General features: G+C 37.9%; 2 protein-coding genes across 4 annotated transcripts; one reads left to right on the forward strand and one right to left on the reverse strand.

Moving 5' to 3' along the window:
• The first annotated feature begins 3056 nt into the window (after nucleotides 1-3056).
• hpcal1 (hippocalcin-like 1) lies at nucleotides 3057-11720 on the forward strand. 2 transcript variants are annotated; one of them, XM_077552725.1, is made up of 4 exons: nucleotides 3057-3330; nucleotides 8748-9181; nucleotides 9892-9997; nucleotides 11029-11720. In XM_077552725.1, exons 2-4 carry the CDS (start codon nucleotides 8804-8806, stop codon nucleotides 11124-11126), a joined length of 582 nt encoding a protein of 193 aa, XP_077408851.1. In that variant the 5' UTR covers nucleotides 3057-3330; nucleotides 8748-8803; the 3' UTR covers nucleotides 11127-11720. The 2 variants fall into 2 exon arrangements, with proteins under 2 accessions (XP_077408851.1, XP_077408850.1); XM_077552724.1 differs by having other exon boundaries at nucleotides 3062-3330; nucleotides 8745-9181; nucleotides 11029-11718.
• pdia6 (protein disulfide isomerase family A, member 6) lies at nucleotides 11704-16576 on the reverse strand. 2 transcript variants are annotated; one of them, XM_077552723.1, is made up of 13 exons: nucleotides 16465-16576; nucleotides 16043-16187; nucleotides 15814-15871; nucleotides 15087-15213; nucleotides 14899-15005; nucleotides 14694-14824; nucleotides 14430-14544; nucleotides 14223-14363; nucleotides 14046-14130; nucleotides 13036-13108; nucleotides 12797-12955; nucleotides 12636-12732; nucleotides 11704-12235 (listed from the first exon to the last, which is right to left on the reverse strand). In XM_077552723.1, the coding sequence occupies exons 1-13, from the start codon at nucleotides 16481-16483 to the stop codon at nucleotides 12164-12166; spliced, it is 1329 nt and encodes a 442-aa protein (XP_077408849.1). In that variant the 5' UTR covers nucleotides 16484-16576; the 3' UTR covers nucleotides 11704-12163. The 2 variants fall into 2 exon arrangements, with proteins under 2 accessions (XP_077408849.1, XP_077408848.1); XM_077552722.1 differs by having other exon boundaries at nucleotides 14694-14827.
• Between the last annotated feature and the right edge of the window lie 757 nt (nucleotides 16577-17333).

Consider the following 17333-nt stretch of genomic DNA (forward strand, 5'->3'; position numbering starts at 1 on the left):
GGTTTTCCATACCAATCTTTGGTGAAATTGGTATTTGGAAATTCTATGCTGATGATACACATTTGATTACATTTTATTTTAAATTCAGCACATTTTGTCATTGATTATTAAATATATTTCAGGGAAAGAGGATTAGGGCCAGTGACTTTATTCTCAGAATTCTGACTTTATTCTCAGAATTCTGAGTTTAAAGTGAGAGTAATTCTGAGAATAAAGTCAGAATTCCGAGAATAAAGTCAGAATTCTCACTTTAAAAGTCAGAATTCCGAGATTAAAGTCAGAATTCTGAGAATAAAGTCAGAATTCTCACTTTAAAAGTCAGAATTCTGAGATTAAAATCAGAATTCTAACTTTAAAAGTCAAAATTCCAAGATTTAAGTCAGAATTCTCACTTTAAAAGTCAGAATTCTGAGATTAAAGTCAGAATTCTCACTTTAAAAGTCAGAATTCTGAGATTAAAAACAGAATTCAGAGAATAATGTCAGAATTCTCGCTTTAAAAGTCAGAATTCTGAGATTAAAGTCAGAATTCTCACTTTAAAGTCAGAATTCTGAGAATAAAGTGAGTATCCTACCAATCCTTTTTATCCCCTTCATCACGGCCCTAATCTTCCATAATTAAAAACATTTCATTTACAATATTCTATTTTCATGACCTAATTGACATATTGGAGGTTTGCCGAATGATTGGTCAATCAGGAGGGGGCAAACATTGTCTGAAAGTCCAGACACAACCAAGTCATGCACAGGGTATCTGCCGTGCCATAAATGGCCATGTGCCCCTGCAGCAATATTTCTCCCACTTTATCATGGAGAGGGTGATAACGCTTTTCAAACCTAATAAAACACCAATGATGTTCTAAGAAGACAGATCAAAGTTTATCGTATACAGTATGTGGAAGGCGTGCATACCATCGTGTTGTTACATATTGCATGCGAAGTACAAGTACACTGTATTGGCCGCATTTTAACATAGGATCCAGCTCCCCAATTCAACAACTATTGTCGAGATATTAATATTTTAAATATGAATATTAAGGGTGTCAAAATTAGTGTGTTAATTTTGAGTTAATTTAAAGTTCCTTTTACACCACAATTTTTTTTTAACGTGCAATTAATGACCACTCTTTACTTGGAAAGCCTGACTGGGAGAAATTCCAGTCGCAACGCAGCAAACACGTCCACGTCAAAATTTAGCAGTAATAAATCAAATAATAATAATGCATATATTTGTGGAGACTGGGGTCAAGTTGTAGTTTACAATTTTAAAAATGTACAGAATTTCACAAGTTACTTAATGGTAAAGATTAGTATGAAAAGAACAAACTGACCTGTCACCAATGCCTTACAAATGCAATTATGGCATCTAGTGGCAGAAAAGGGACCAACAAAAATCAATATCATATTCGTTTTTTACAGTACATCTTTTTAATATTAACTCAATTTTATTATTATTATTATTATTATTATTTTATTATTATTATTATTATTATGAAATTACTGTATCATTGACTAAAAAATGCAGCCATATTTCTATTAGTTTTAATTAATAAAAATCCACTTTTATGTTAACAAGCGTATGAAAGCTTAGGAACAAATATTTTATTGTACATTTTAATATACATTTAAAAAATATGTATATAATTTGTGACATCTGAAAATCTGAGGCGCAATGCATCAAGTTTACAACAAGCAAGCAAAGACTTTACCCTTAGCTAATCTGATCCTTTCCCATGTGTACTGTACAGTACTGTATGGCATTTGGTTATCCACCTAAACGTAACAAACTTTTTAAACAAGTGATGCTTTGGTGTACATAGTCCAAAGATTATATTATTGTGCATAATAAAGTCTGTGCTATTATGTCCATAATGGTTATGCTGGTCACATGTGTTTTCCCTTCTTGGTAGCATTAGGTAGATTTGTTTTCCAACCATAATGCGCAAGGCCCCCTCCACTTGCAGACTCTTTGCTCCTAAATGTAGGTCACCTAGCACCCTCTAGTGTCCGATTTCTGAATTATTTAAGTCAACAGCATGTTACTTAAATATTAAGAGGAAAACTCTATTATGCACCTGAAAAAAAATGTTACCGAAAAAGGAAGACGCAATGTTAGATGTTACATTTGGGGTTTCCCCTTTTCTATTCCAACTGCAATGTATTAAGCAAAAAAAAAAAAAAAGTCTACATGATTTACTAAAACTCAAGTGAGATGTTGCAACAATAGTGTTCTCGGTTTACGTCACATTTCGTCACATGGCAGAACTAATATGTGAGGCCAATTTCATGTGAATGCGTCAGATTCATAATTTATAGATTCAATTTTAGAATACCAAATAAAATGCTGGAGGGGCTTAAATAAGGCCATACACAGATTTCTGACGGCTATAGCACCTCCTAGCCCCGGTGCAGCGCCATCACTGCCTTCAGGTAAGGAGATAAAACACGCAGTGTGCTTCATGGGAACAGGTGTCAGGATTCAAACACACACAGACACAGTTAATTATTGATCCGCTGACTGAAATGCTGACATACACACCACACTTCCTGAAGTGTCTAACCTGCACAAGTGAAGGTACAGTCATATGTTCATGGTTAGAGACCATACAATTTAGAGTGGTAAAATGCCTGGGAAAATAGTTTTAAACAAAGTTTCAATAGGGTTCGTGATAGATTTGTTGTGATGACGTTAATGTAAAAATAACTTTTTTTATTTTTATTTTTTAACATTCGGTGTTAGTTTTGTAAGATTTTCTCCTCAGAAGTGTATTTTAGATAGCAAGCTAATAATAGTCTACGGAGATAATTTTCCACCGGACGCTGCGACTTTTTCTCTGATGGAAGCAGCAAGGAGAGAGTGGAACGATCCATTCTGTGCGTAGGGGAGGGTGGGACACACAAACAAGTCACACCGTCAGCACAAAACAGATCACAATTCACAACGTTCATTTTAAGGATTTGTAAGTGAACCTAATTATATAAAGAAATATTTAGTTCCCAACAGAGTGTGAGAAATATTTGTATTTGGGGTCCTAAAGGAAAAATAACCCCTTTGTTGTTTTTGGTCGAGTCGGATGAAAATCGAGCTCGTGCCACATCTTCTAGCAGCAAAGCTTGTAAGCATCGCTGGCAGCCTGTGGTCAAACAAACTATTCTTAGTGGACAACATTTAAAGCTTTAAACATCGGTTTTATTTTTATTTTTTCCGTCTGGTTTACTCAACAGAAGACGGTGAAGTTAATGGTGAATTCTGTCCGCTGAAGACGACGTAAAAGTGGACCGACCAAAGCGGACTTTTCTACTGTAAAACTCCCAAATCCTCTCCTCAAAGGTAATTTTTCTTTTCTTTTCTTTTTTTAAATAATAAACTTATTGGGTCGTAAACTATTTCCAAGTCCGCGTTCGGCTGCCGTGCCAGTTTCCCCCCAAGACACGATGGTAGTTTGAGGGTTACACCCATTGAAGACGACACTGCATCCCATTCCTATTTCTGTCAAGGTTGTGGGTAGATTAAGTACAATTATTTAAATTTAAAAAGTCACAATACTGTACAAAGTGATAACGTTACAATGTGTGGATAACTACGTAATTCATACGTCAAATTTAATAATGCAATTTTTAGTCCGTTACACTCCTAAAACCGTATTTGTGTGCGTGTGTGCGTGTGTGTGTGTGTGTGTGGGGGGGGGGGGGGGGGGGGGGGCTTTCAGGAATCATTCAATGTCATTAAAGTAACTAAGAGCAAAGGCCAACACTTTGTGTAGTCCATGTTGATGGAATTCTTAACGGGAGTCAGAATATTTGATTTGATATAATTGAGCTCTCTAACCAACAGTTAAAATGTGACATAAAATGGACAAACTGGGGAAAAAATGCACTATGGACAACTAACTGCATTAGTCCACCCACGCATTACACCTACGTGAGATTTTCCATCCGGCAGTATCAGTAGTGGAAACCAGGGACAATTGTCCCCATGGTTTGGGTTAGTTGTAACATAAAGGTCACTAATGACTGTTGAAAGCAAGAATAACATAGTACAAAGGGTGCCACTGTGTACTTGCTACAACAAACTCTTTTTTTTTGTGGGGGGGCAAACTTATCTTCTGCTCTACTTCCAGTGTGTGCTTGACAGGTGTGTCAGTTGCTGTTGTTCTTCCTTTAAGGGCGTTTCTGTTGTCTGACTTTTTTTTTGTAAGTTTCCGGTAACGGTTGTACTAAAGATCAGCCAAGTAAGTGTAGAGACTGTGGCTTTTTGAGTGGCTTGGTTCCGAGCCGGAACAGAAGCTTGGTCGGTAGCTAAGGCAGAGTTGGGAGAGCTGGACCAGGATGCAAACTCATGTACCTCAAATGTGGCAGGATTGTACAGCCAATTGTTTTTCCAATAAAAATCACATTTGTACTGATGCATTCAAGTCAAATGTAACTTGTTTGTAAATTGTATGCTGTAGTTTGCTACAATCGTTCCTGAGTGCATTAGCAAGAAGCTAGCTTGTTTTTTTTTAGCTAAAATTATCACAATCTCAATGAAATATAGTTAAATAAGCAATAAAGAACATGATCTACGTTTAATGAGTCCAACTACAAAGCAGTCTGTCATCACACAAAAAATGATGAAAAAAAACAACACTTTTCATAGCTCACAATTATGTTTCCCTAACAATTGTTTATGTCTGCTGTATGAACACTACTTTTTTACATGTGGATTAAGGACTAAATAATAACACGTTTCATCACAACACAACATATAAATATTGCATTTGTGGAATGTGAATTCAGGGGGTGGCCATTTTGTCTTGAAAATGACATCACACAGTGCTTATCAGGTAACGACCATAACGGCTCACCTGTTGTCTGGGTTTGGTCATGTGACAGTCTCAAGCGAAGCCATTAGACACTGTGATGTCATTTTCAGACGACAGCAAGTTTTATTCTGTGAATGACAACAAGTGGATACACAGATTTTTGCCAAAATTGTATTATTTGTTATATGTTTTTTAGTTTTAGCATAATGGCTATCATAATGGGCTCGGAACCATAAAATAATATTGTGAGGCAGGAGGTGACTAGTTTGATGTGCGCAACTTATTGGCTATTGGAATCTCATCTTTAAAAAAAAAAAACCTTGTAAGTTAAAAAAGTTTTACGACACATAAGTAAAATGAGCCAAAATTTGGCTCACTGGTGGAAGTGTGATATCTAAGTCATTTCTGAATATTTTACTTGCGACCACTTAAAATGTTCAGTGACATTAGACCTATTCATACATATATAGTTTTTATTTATTTATTTGTTTTTGATGCCCTCTACGGACAATAAAAGCAATATTGTCCTAAGAGTACAACTAACTACCATCCGTGTATATATATATATATATATATATATATATAAATAAAACACTGTGCTTTCTTGTTTTGGTATAAGAATGGGGACATAGGAAGCACATAAGTCAGCTAAACCCAAAATGATAATTAGCTCTTTAGCGCCATCTGGGGTATTATGGCTTTTATGACTGTAAAGTCAAAACAAATAATTCTACGTTTAGTTGATGACCTAGTGAAGGGATAAAAAAAAAATAATGAAAAATTATCATTTATAACGGGAGTCAATGGGCCAAAATTTGGAAATCTTTACTCATGTGTGCTATAAAAATGTGTTTCCCACATATAATAATGACAATAATAAATTTTAAATTTTGGACGGTGCCATTTTGAACTTCAACATGTTTTGGACAATTGGGTGCAATTTCAACTCACTCAGTGAGTTTTCCATATGCTTTATATATGATTGATATTAATAAAAAGCAAAAAGCCAAAAATGTACACGAGGGTTTTAAAAAGTTATTAAAAAAAAATCATAATTAACTTCAGAAAGCCTGCAAAGTTTTGTCAAAAGCTGTGTAGCATATAACTTAGCAACAACGGTGTTATAAAAATTTGGTGCAAAATGTTTTTCCTCTCTTTTGGGGAGAGCTCAATGCTTTTAGGTCGTGTTCAGACAATGTTGGAAACAGAGTTGTCTTGCTGAACTGAATATATGCTTTTAAAAGCATAATAGTATGCTAAGTACTGTATCATCGGTCCAGATTGGCTCTTGGATTGCCTCCTTTTTCTTGCGCTTTAGCGCCACTATTGTGTTGCCGTGGCAACTGGTGTGTCAGGGGACCTCATCCTGAGCCAGTGCATGATGTTCTCCGCAGTAGTTCAGGGAAAACCACAAAGCGAGAAATAACGGGAGAGCTCATTTCTTTTTTTCTTTTTATACTGATTGGTTTCCGACCCAATTGATGCTGTCTTTTATTGCCAACACACACACACGGCATAGCAGCAAAATGAATCCCGAGTCCTTGTCGTCTCCGAGGTCCGTACCGCGTCCGTGTTTTGTTTGATTTCCATCCAATTAAATAGCATGAAGGGGTGCGTTAAAATCTTTCCTCGTGTTTATACAGGTTAGATCGTGGTAATGATATGTGACCCCTGACATCATTAAAAAAGCAAACAGTTGTGATAAGGATATGTTATTAATGTCATTGTCCGATTAATTGAAAGGTTTTGACCTGCAGAACAAAGCTCACAAGTGCAAAAGCACACCAAAATAAAAACAAATTATATATATATATATAATTTATTTTGATAAATAAATAAATTATATATATATATATATATATATATATATATATATATATATATATATATATATATAATTTATTTTGATAAATAAATAAATATATAAATATATATAATTTATTTTGATTTTGGTGTGCTTGATAAATGAAAGTAAAAATATTTCAAGGTGGCCCTTCCATCGTTTAATTTTTCTGTATGTGGCCCTCGAAGTAAATGGTATTTATTTTATTTATTGATGGTTCAAGGGCTTTATTTATTGTATCCAACGCTTACTCCAGCCATCCATGTTTTAAATTAATCTACAGGGTCATGTTAAACTACAGCCAATTCCAGTTGACTTGGGACAATGTTGTTTTTTTTCAAAAAAATTCCATAATTGATAAATAATGACACACCAAGAACCACTTAAAAAAAATATATGCAAGTACTAATGAGCAACATAGTAGTGTTTTAGGCCCAAGTGTTGATATAAAAAAATGAGACAAAAGTTTATATATTTATTATTTATATATTTAGTATATTTATTTTTAGTAATCCACTGTAACTGGTTTGACAGTTTACTGCAATAACTGGCCTTTTTTTAAGGGAACATCTAAGCAGGGCACAATATTATTGGCTTTAAACGTAATTGCCTCTATTTAACTTTTTCTTTCTCCTCCTCAGTGAGCAGTTACAATATGGAGAAGGAGGGTAGATGAAAGAGACAGTAACAGATGCAAGAATGCCTTTGCATTGTCCTTTAAAAAAAAAAAAACAGCATGTACTAATTAGCCCCAAACACAACATGAGTAGCCCATAGCTCTGTTCTAAAAATAGACACTGTGCCTAGCTAAGATTTCAACTTTCAAGATGGTGCACGTTTTGTAATGTACCAAATACTCTATTTATTGAACCAAGATCCATCCAGTTACGTCTGCAAGTGTCCCGCAAGGTCAGCAAAATAACTTTTCTTTGTGGCATGCACCCCATTTCTTGTCACTCTAAATGAGCATAAAAAAAATCACTGGTGAGATACATATGAGGACTCCGCATATGCTGCGGAGCTTCTGGACAGATTTAGACAGTCACGTTGAGTGCCAAGTAACCAGTGGGGTGCATTTAGAGTGTTATCTTCAAATCGGATGAAACCATGCAACTGTAACTACTAGCTGTAAAATAAATATGACATGTTCTATCTGCTTGGAAATCAGGTAGTGTTTATGTGTTTGTAGTACAAAATAAAACACACAAATCTTACTAGGGATGCAAAATAAATTGAATTCAAAAAGCGTGCTATAGATGTTAACTGCAAACACAAGCTGGTATCAGATGTGATACAGTAATAAAAGTCATTACATCCGCCATATTATGGTGTCGATTCAGTTTGGAGGTGTGGTGTTTATTCAAGCAGACGACACACCCGGCCATTAAGGCACTGCGTCTATTTGAGGAAATACGGTAATGAGGATGTAAACAAGGACAACTGTCATTTGTTCTGCTCCCTTAATAAAATCATTCACATCATTTGTTCCATTCACGCGTTATGATGGCGCATGTTGGCCTCGGCATCACCAGCCATATTTATGCAATTAAACGCGCATAAGTCGTATTTCATTTCGCAGTTTTTTTTTGTGTCATGTACTTCTTAGGAAAAGAGCAAAAGGGTCTGTTGTTTTGGCACCTAGTGACAAAGTGAATGAAGTGGGCTTGTGTCATCACACACACACACACACACCAGTCAGTGTGTGAAACGGACTCATTAGGAAGAGAAGCCACTGGAAAAAGTGGACCATGCATCACAAGGGGGTTGAGAATTAGGAATGACAAACTCTTTAGACAAAAATGTTCTGAATGCCAGTCATGCGTTTTCCTAGGAAATGACCAAATTTGGTCAAACAGATGCTTGAATGACATTTACAATGACACGGCCAATCACAGCGCAGGAACGTCTTGAGTGAGTGTGGTGATTTTTTTTTTTACCCCTCCACGCTTATTCACACCTGCATTACGTGCGATGTTGAGATCGCACTCTGATGCTCCTCATGGAGAGACAATTATTGCCTGGCTTCTTGATTGGTTTTCTGCCTGCATCCTTAGCATCTCCCTTGTTACTTCCACGAGATTTGTCGGTTCCTTACAGGAGACAAGAGAAACGAAACACCAGTCCAGTTATCAACCTGCCGCCGGGAGCGCTGCATCATGGGAAAACAGAACAGTAAGCTCCGGCCCGAGGTCCTGAACGATTTGCGAGAGAACACGGAGTTCACCGACCACGAGCTGCAGGAGTGGTACCGCGGCTTCCTCAAGGACTGCCCCACCGGCCACCTGACCGTGGAGGAGTTCAAGAAGATCTACGCAAACTTTTTCCCCTACGGAGACGCCTCCAAGTTCGCCGAGCACGTCTTCCGCACGTTCGACACCAACGGCGACGCCACCATCGACTTCCGGGAGTTCATCATCGCTCTGAGCGTGACGTCGCGCGGCGGCCTGGAGCAGAAACTGCGCTGGGCCTTCAGCATGTACGACCTGGACGGGAATGGATATATCAGCCGCGCTGAAATGCTGGAGATAGTCCAGGTGAGGACCGGGTGCCCATTTATTTATTGATTTATATTTTATTTATTTACTTTTTTATTATACTATGATTACAGATGAATGTAACTGCATTTTATCAGATAGCATTCTTTTCATATGTATTTATTTATTTATGTATAAATATTAGGGGTATAACAAGAAAACAGTTTTAACTGGAAAATCTTTTTTTTTTTTTAACAGACCAAAGTAAAGCTTTTTTTCCCTTTCCAAATAACATTCTTTCTTTTAATCCATCAAGGGTGTAAAATGTTAGTTAAATTTGGAATTGTAAAACCTTAGCTTGATGATAAACGTTTTTTTCTTGAAGCATCAAATTTAAAATACATGTATTATTTCTCTTAATCCACCGGGCAGTTTCAGCTCCAAGTTTGAACTTTGAAATCATATTTCTGGTCTCTTAGGACTATAGTCATATTTTCTCCTAACATCATAGCGGTTGCCCTTTCCGCGGTTATATTTACTCCTCCAGCGTGGTGAGCTGAGCTGTGGGGTCATATCAATATTGGCTTTAGCCTGTTGCGTTTGCCCGTAGAAATGCATCAGAGCTTTTTGTTACTCTTGTTTTTGGTCCTCATCCAAGCCAGAGACATTTAACAGTGTTTACAAGACAGATTCCATATTTCAAGTTTGCTTCTAAGTGGTGTCCACTGCACTAAAGGGAAAATACTGTGTGACTAACCCATCATTCGTAGGCCATTTATAAGATGGTGTCTTCAGTGATGAAGATGCCCGAGGATGAATCCACGCCGGAGAAACGCACAGATAAGATCTTCAGACAGATGGACATCGACAACGACGGTGAGACTATAATGACACATTCCTACTAGTTGGGCCTTCTACTGTTAGTAGTGTAGCACAACAGTTTACTGGTAAGGTTTTAATTGCGTACCAGTTGGCCAAAAGTGGACTAGAGGGCTGTGTCCAAATGTCCACCCTACTCCCTATACAGTGCGCTACTGAGGCGTCACGCTATTTTGTAGGGGTGTCCTTGAGGTTAAAAAATTCTAAGTGTTGCATCAGTATCACACTCCTTTTTCTGTCTTAGTAAATTTAGACACGATTATTTTCTCAATCAGCTTTGAATGCAGCGTTTCCGCCAGTGACAGCTTCCGGAAGCGCGTCCAATTACAAAATACTTCCGGTTCACGACATTGCACGGAACCAAAAACGGACATTTTATCCGAACTTTATTTAATTTTTTTTAATTGTATTTATTACACACACAAAAATGTAGGAGTGTAGGGCACTTAGAATTACCCACAATGCGCTTTGAAAAGTAGTGAACGTCGATGCTCACTCAACCAGGTTGATATAAATCACAATGCATTGCGAGTATGAAAAAAAAAAAAAAAACATGGCGCAAGCGCAAAAATAAAAGCAATACATTAACTAGATACTACGGAAATAATTCGTATTAGTTGGAAATATGTACGACAAGGGAAATAAAATAGTTTAAAAACATTTTTAATCACAATAAATAATCGGAGATTTAATCGCTGCTGCGTCATTACAAGTACGGCGGTCACGTGATATGCGACAAGGAGCAAGTAGTGAGCTGGCTGTCCGAATCGCCAAACAGAATGAGAGCACTATATATTAGGGCAACTATATAGTGCGGGGCTATGTAGGGAATGAGGGGTTGGGTCCTTACCTTTAGGGGAAAAGGATGGACATCGGACACAGCCATAGAGAAGCATTCCACTCTATGGTGTACCTTAATTGCATGATTCTAACCCCACAGCGCCCTCTGTTGGCCGACGCAGTCGTGATATAAACAAGCCTCTCGTGTCGTGTCGAGTCTTACAGATTTTGTGCCTTGTGATGAACAGGTCGTTTGTCCTTGGAGGAGTTCATTAAAGGTGCCAAGAGCGACCCGTCCATTGTCCGACTGCTGCAGTCAGATCAGAGCGCCTCTCGTCAGTTCTGAGGCGACAAAGCATGCGCTCATAAACGTGTACAGCACTCCACGATGTCTTATTGTTTACATCAGGGTTTCCAAAACCTTCTACAAATTTGCTTACTCCGCTAAAATTAAAGTACTGCAGTTAAAGCAATGACAAAAACACAGAAAATGTGTTTAAACCATTTTACTGTGACAATTAGGGAGCTCATTATTTGCCCGTTCCCCATTGTGGGTCCAGGCTTTTATTTTGGAAACCCTGCTTTTCATAATTATATTTTTGTGGCTTCTCTGTGGATCGTTGCGCTTTTCCTCATGTGTAAATTTTTATCTTGAAAGTGGTGTTACTTGTCCTCACAAGTCAAGTGCCATATCATGTATTTATATTGACTGGATTCCTTGCATGGCAAGTATTATGACTCTTGGCTATGTTACATTTAGAGGGAATTGATTGCATCACTATGCTAATATTTGATTCACTTCAACTGTGCTGCTCAGGAATGCTCAATAGCTGTTCTACACAAAAGATGTATATGCCTTTTAGTATTGCATGCACTTTGTGACATAGCGCATCTTTATAATGTAGTGACTTTAAATAGGAAGGCTGTTTTTATTGTTTTATTGTAACAAATGTTTTCACACAATTGAAATAAAGTTTGTGTAAGAAAAATCTACACAAGATGCCCCCCTCTTCAACATTCTTTAACCACTGGATTGAAAACCAGGAAAAAGAAATGATATGATGTCATGTGAGAGCTTTGACAAAAGTGTTGAATATTCGAGTCCACATTTAAAAATAGACAAATGAAACAATAAGCTTCCTCTCTTTTAAATACGTTGGTTGGATTGCAACTTTCAGAAGTTATTCGAGTGACTGACCCCCACTCCTCCCACCCACTCCCCAATCAGTCCCTCTGGAGTATTTCAGTAACTGTAACAGTAACTTCTCCACAGGAGAAGGGGAGGTGGCTCGCACGGGACCAAACCGCATCCAAAGCAAACCAGCCAGGATTAATTCCCAGCCCCAACCTTAAAAAAAAAAAAAAAAAAAAAAAATCCGAGCCTCATAACTCAATCTTCTTGTCAAAATCATCCAGCTCCACGTCACTGAGGTCGTATTCCTCCTCCTCGGGAAGCTGATGGCAAGAGAAATAAAAATTTATTTGTACATTTTCCTTATTATTATTATTATTATTTATTTCCATTATCATTATTTCCTTATTATTTATTTGCTTATATTATTTCCTAATTATTATTTATTTCCCTATTATTATTATTTCCTTATTTATTTCCTTATTATTATTATTTCTTCATTATTTTCTTCATTATTATTATTACTTCATTATTTCTTCATCATCATTATTTCTTCATTATTATTTATTTCATTATTTATTTCTCCATCATTATTATTTATTTCTTATTCATCATTATCATTATTATTATTCTTTTGTACTATGGAGGTTAAACTAATATGACGTCCAGCGCCACATAACGTTGTCTGTCTCTCATCAGGAATTAATTAGTAATTAGTCTCACCTGTCCATCTTTTCCATCCCACGGTTCAACGGAGTGAATCTTGGGTACTACGCCGCCTGCCAACGTGGCCGTCGAACCTCGTCCAACCGAAAGCTCCCTGCAAACGACAAAAGAGCGTTTTTACTTCCTGTTTATAACTTGGTACAGGTTGCACAACTCACCTGAGGAATTCGTGAATCCCGGTGTCACTGAAGGATCCCTTGAGCAGAGCGAATTTCATCTTGCGCGTGTTGATGGCGGCCATGGCGGGGTAGCCGAAGCCGCCGATACCCAGCGAGGCCTCCAGCGCCATCTGACTGCCGGCCTCGGCCCAAAGCCAGCTGATGAGGGAAAGCGAGGCAGGTGTCATGAAGTCACTCCTAATGAGATCGGAGTCCAAACGCTCGGCTTTCGCTCTTACCCCCACATCTTCTTCTTGTACTTGTCGGCCATCTTCACCATCACGTCCAGGTAGCTGTTTCTACCAGCTGCACCTGTTCATATAAACAATACAAGCATGTGTTTGATTAAGATCAGGGAGGACTGATCCAGTGGGTGACAATTGAACTAATGGAAACAAAAAGTAATGATATCACAAACACTAAAATTGAAACATTTTTGTAAATGAAATAAAGTGCTGAAAAACTGAGACAAAGAGAAGAAACTATAATTATAGCAAAAAAGTAATTTGTTAATTAATTTCATACATGAGCTTTCGGGGATTCTATGACTCATTCATTCTCAGGGACTTTTTTTTGTCATTATTATTATTATTATTATTATATTATTTCAGTACAATTAGGCCGCACAGAAAGGTATTTATTACACACTACTTAGTGTGTGTTTTTTTTTTTTTGGGGGGGGGGGGGGGGGGGTGGCTTTGGACAAATACTCCTCTATGGTAACTAAAAAGCATTAAAAAAAAAAAACTAAAAAAAATTCCCCCACAATTTTTTTTTAAATTAATTTAATACTAAAATAAGAAAATCTAGTAAAGTAAAAAGTCTAAAAATAAATTAAACCAGATTTTTTTTTAACAAATTGTTTAAAAAAAAATTTTTTTTGACTAAAATTAAGAACAACTAAACTAAAAAGTAAAAAGCATAAAAAAAAAACTCAAAAAAATTTTTGTAAAGAAAAAAAAAAAAAAAACTAAAACTAAGAAAAACTATTATGCATTTTTTTTTAAATGTACTAACTTTTTTTTAATTTCAACAATATGATTTGTTGAGTAATGTGATAAAAATTGATTTTGCATTATTAAACACAATAACGTACATTATTTTGCCCACTTGAGGTTGACATTGTCACGTTCTACTGTACTACCTACGACTTTTGAATGTGTATGGGAGTTGGAGTTAATCATAGACAGGCCTGGTGAGTGACGTGGGTGTCAGCGCATGCAACTACAGTTTGCTGGACTGCACTCACCTGTGTCCAGAATGTGCGGCAGGATGCCAATGATGCAAAGCTGACTGTCTTCACAAGTATTCTTCAGCACGTCTTCGTTAAGAATCTGTGTCATAAATGACATGTGCAGTCAAAAGTTTAGAGAAGGTTAAATTAAGTTCATCTGTGTTTAATGCAACGCTTGACGCGTCAACCAACCTCCAGCAGTTCAGGAGCAGGGGCATTATCAGAAAACAGATCCATGGCCCTCTCGATGATGTCGCGGCGGGAACGTCCCCCCTGGTATTCCTCGGGCTCCTCCCCTTTGCGGAATATCTTAATGGTTGGAAAACCTCGGATCTGCGCGCAGACAAAACATACCAGTTTTATGTGTGCAAAAAAAAAAGAAGATGTTTTCATACGTACCCCATAGCGGCTGGACACTGCCTGATGTACAGTTGCATCAACGACTCCCAGGCGAACTTTGCCCTTTGTCTGCTCCTTGACGGCCGAAGCGGCAGCTGCCCACTCAGGCTCCAGGCTGGTGATTGCAAAAAGTAACATTGTGTCACTTTTCACATTAAATCCCTTATAAATACAGTGGGAGCCTCTCAGGGCACAATCAGACGAAGAACAATGTAAATAAGCAAAAATACTTTGCCCTCATCCTTGTCTAAGGCTCAAACTCACTTCTTGCAGTGTCCACACCAGGGAGCAAAGAACTCCACCAACCACACGTCATCACTATCCAACACCATATTGTCAAAGTTGTCATCTGTAAGCTCCACCACGTCCTTTTTACCATCACTGTCGCTGCCGCTCTGCTGGGGTCAAAGTCTCACTCAGCTCTGCTTTAAATGTTGCCACCAGAAACGCTACATGATTCTTCTCATACCTGTTTGCTGTAACCCGAGCTGCCAGACTTGCCACTAAGTCGTTCTTTGACCATAGCACGCAGAGCGTTCATGGCTCCATCAACGATGGCCTGGCTGTTTCGTCCACCTGAGGAAGAAAAAGAAAAAAAACTCAGTGAAATATTTTCAACTGATGTACTGTGTACAAAATTACCCCCGTCGCAAGTACCTTGATATTGCTCGGCTTTGTTTTTGTTGGCACCAAAGATCTTGATGGTGGGGAAGCCGGCGATGCCATATTGGCTTCCCAGAGATTTGTGCTGGTCTGCATCTACTGCGCCAATCTTGACGATACCCTGTGAGAGAACACAGGCGGTAAACTCAACACTTAGTTGACAAAATACAAATTTAGGGAGTATTAGTAGTAGTAATTAGGGGTGTGCCAAAAAAATCGATTCTCATTTAGTATGATTCAGAATCAATTTTAAATGTCCCAAAATCGATTTTATTTAAATTATTTTATACTGTATTCCCTTTGTCTGTGTGTGCCTTTATTGGGAGCACTGTTCATGTTGTAACCAATTTGGCCACTTAGGGGCAGTGTGGTTCCACGCAGTCTGATACACTTAAATTGTACCCACATTAGAGACTAGAAGGAAAAAGTCACGATCAAGTCATTCCAATAAAAGTTGTTTTTTTGCAGCGTGGAGACGTTCTTTTGAGTGATAAAAGTGCCGCGAATAGCGCACTAATTAGCATTAGCGAGTCAGACTGGAGTAGATCATTACGATTCCTTGAACATCTATAAATTGAAGCAAAAAAATCATTGTCAATCAAAAATCGCTCTTAATCGATTCTGAATCTAATCACACCCGAAAATCTGAATCGAATCAAATCGTGAGACATTCAAAGATTCCCACCCCTAGTAGTAATAATAGTTTAAAGTTCGTGTTTACCTTAAGGGCTGTCGCTGCCTTCTTCCAGTCTGGCGTCAACTTTTGACAATGGCCGCACCTGATGAAGACAAGGTATGTAAACATTATCCAAATGTGCTATCTCAGACATGCCAACCACTATTCCACCGTTACACACGCTTTGAAACTATTAACATAATAGCCGAATTTTGCTGCCGGGACACCCCTAGGCGATGGTTTAGGCCCACCCAAGATGTGTCGAGGCACTCACCAGGGAGCGTAGAACTCGATCAGCCACAGACTGTCGCTCTGGATCACCTCTCGGTTAAAGTTGGACGGGTTCAGTTCGACCACATCGTCGCTGGGGGAATAAAAGGCTTGCACAGCAACAAGCAGCGAGCACCCCAGCAAAACTCCTGCACAAAGATCCGAAGCACGATCAGTGATCTCTTGTTACATTACATTTACGGAGGAAGCTTTTCACCGAATCACGATTAATCATGCATTGGACATTTTACTCAGTGTGGGAACGATTTCAAATTCACATTCCTATTGAATTAAAAAGGCCTGCCAACCTATGATGCCTTCGTTATTCAAGCTAGCCAACAAGCCAAACTACTCCGCAATTGCGTAACCCAAGAATCCCAAAACGGGGGATTTTAAATAACTAATTTAATTTTCGGTTCCACTTACCAGAACGTAATTGTTTCATTATTTAAGTAGCTTCTAAACCTCCTCTTGTACCAGCAAACCCTACGTAGTGTACCGCCGCTTGCTGCAGCTGCCTGGAATAAAGTCAGTCGAGGAGATTCACCGTGGCCCACGCTAATTGGCTGAACTCAAGCGATGCAACCAAACAAGGAACGTCGATTGGTTGAAACGCGTGTTTCAGACTAGCCCACCAATCGGAAGGCGCCGTGTAAGGTTTACAGGGAAGCGTTACGTTCACAACAAAGTGACGAGAAGAAAAAGATAAAAGCAATTCCGATCTCTTTAGGTTAAGGAAAGTGCTCTTAGATGAATATTATCCTAATCCAATTAAGACGTCATTTATTTTGAAACAATGTGAGATTGAAACATAAGAAAAAAAAAATATTATTTCCAGTACCTCCCAAAGCAAAGTAGGTCCAATTCAAAATTTTGAACGAAATTTACCCGACGAAGGAGTTTTTAAGACTGAAGTTTGATTTGGATGTAAATAATTGTGTGTTCTGTGATGTGGATGTAGAAAACTTGAATCATGTTTTTTCCCACTGCAATGTAGTACATTCCTTCTGGACTAATTTAAAGCCTTGGTTACAATAAAATAAAATAAACATTGATGACAGAAGAGTCTATTTTGTTTGGTGTATTTCAGGAAGACAAGAAATTAGAATTTGTTTTGTTTTGTTGCTTTTAGGGACATTTTTTATTCCCTCATTTAGTTTCTTTATTGGAAAGATTTTATTTGTTATAGTCCTCTTACAAATATAATTTCTGTTTATTAATTTTTTCCTTTTATTTTATATGTTCAATTATATTGGAAGAACGCTTTTGCTCGATCTTTGTCAAGTAATTTGTCA

This window comes from Vanacampus margaritifer, chromosome 19 (genome assembly GCF_051991255.1).
Source record: "Vanacampus margaritifer isolate UIUO_Vmar chromosome 19, RoL_Vmar_1.0, whole genome shotgun sequence".
NCBI classification, from domain to species: Eukaryota; Metazoa; Chordata; class Actinopteri; order Syngnathiformes; family Syngnathidae; genus Vanacampus; species Vanacampus margaritifer.

Coding starts and splice junctions, on each gene's coding strand:
- pdia6 (XM_077552722.1), bottom strand. Junction 15,872..16,042: donor ATCGAGTTCTACGCTCCCTG/GTGAGTGCCTCG, acceptor TGTCTTCATCAG/GTGCGGCCATTGTCAAAAGT. Junction 12,956..13,035: donor TACAAGAAGAAGATGTGGGG/GTAAGAGCGAAA, acceptor TTCCCTCATCAG/CTGGCTTTGGGCCGAGGCCG.
- hpcal1 (XM_077552725.1), top strand. CDS start 8,804: ATGGGAAAACAGAACAGTAAGCTCCGGCCCGAGGTCCTGAACGATTTG. Junction 9,182..9,891: donor AAATGCTGGAGATAGTCCAG/GTGAGGACCGGG, acceptor CATCATTCGTAG/GCCATTTATAAGATGGTGTC. Junction 9,998..11,028: donor GATGGACATCGACAACGACG/GTGAGACTATAA, acceptor TGTGATGAACAG/GTCGTTTGTCCTTGGAGGAG.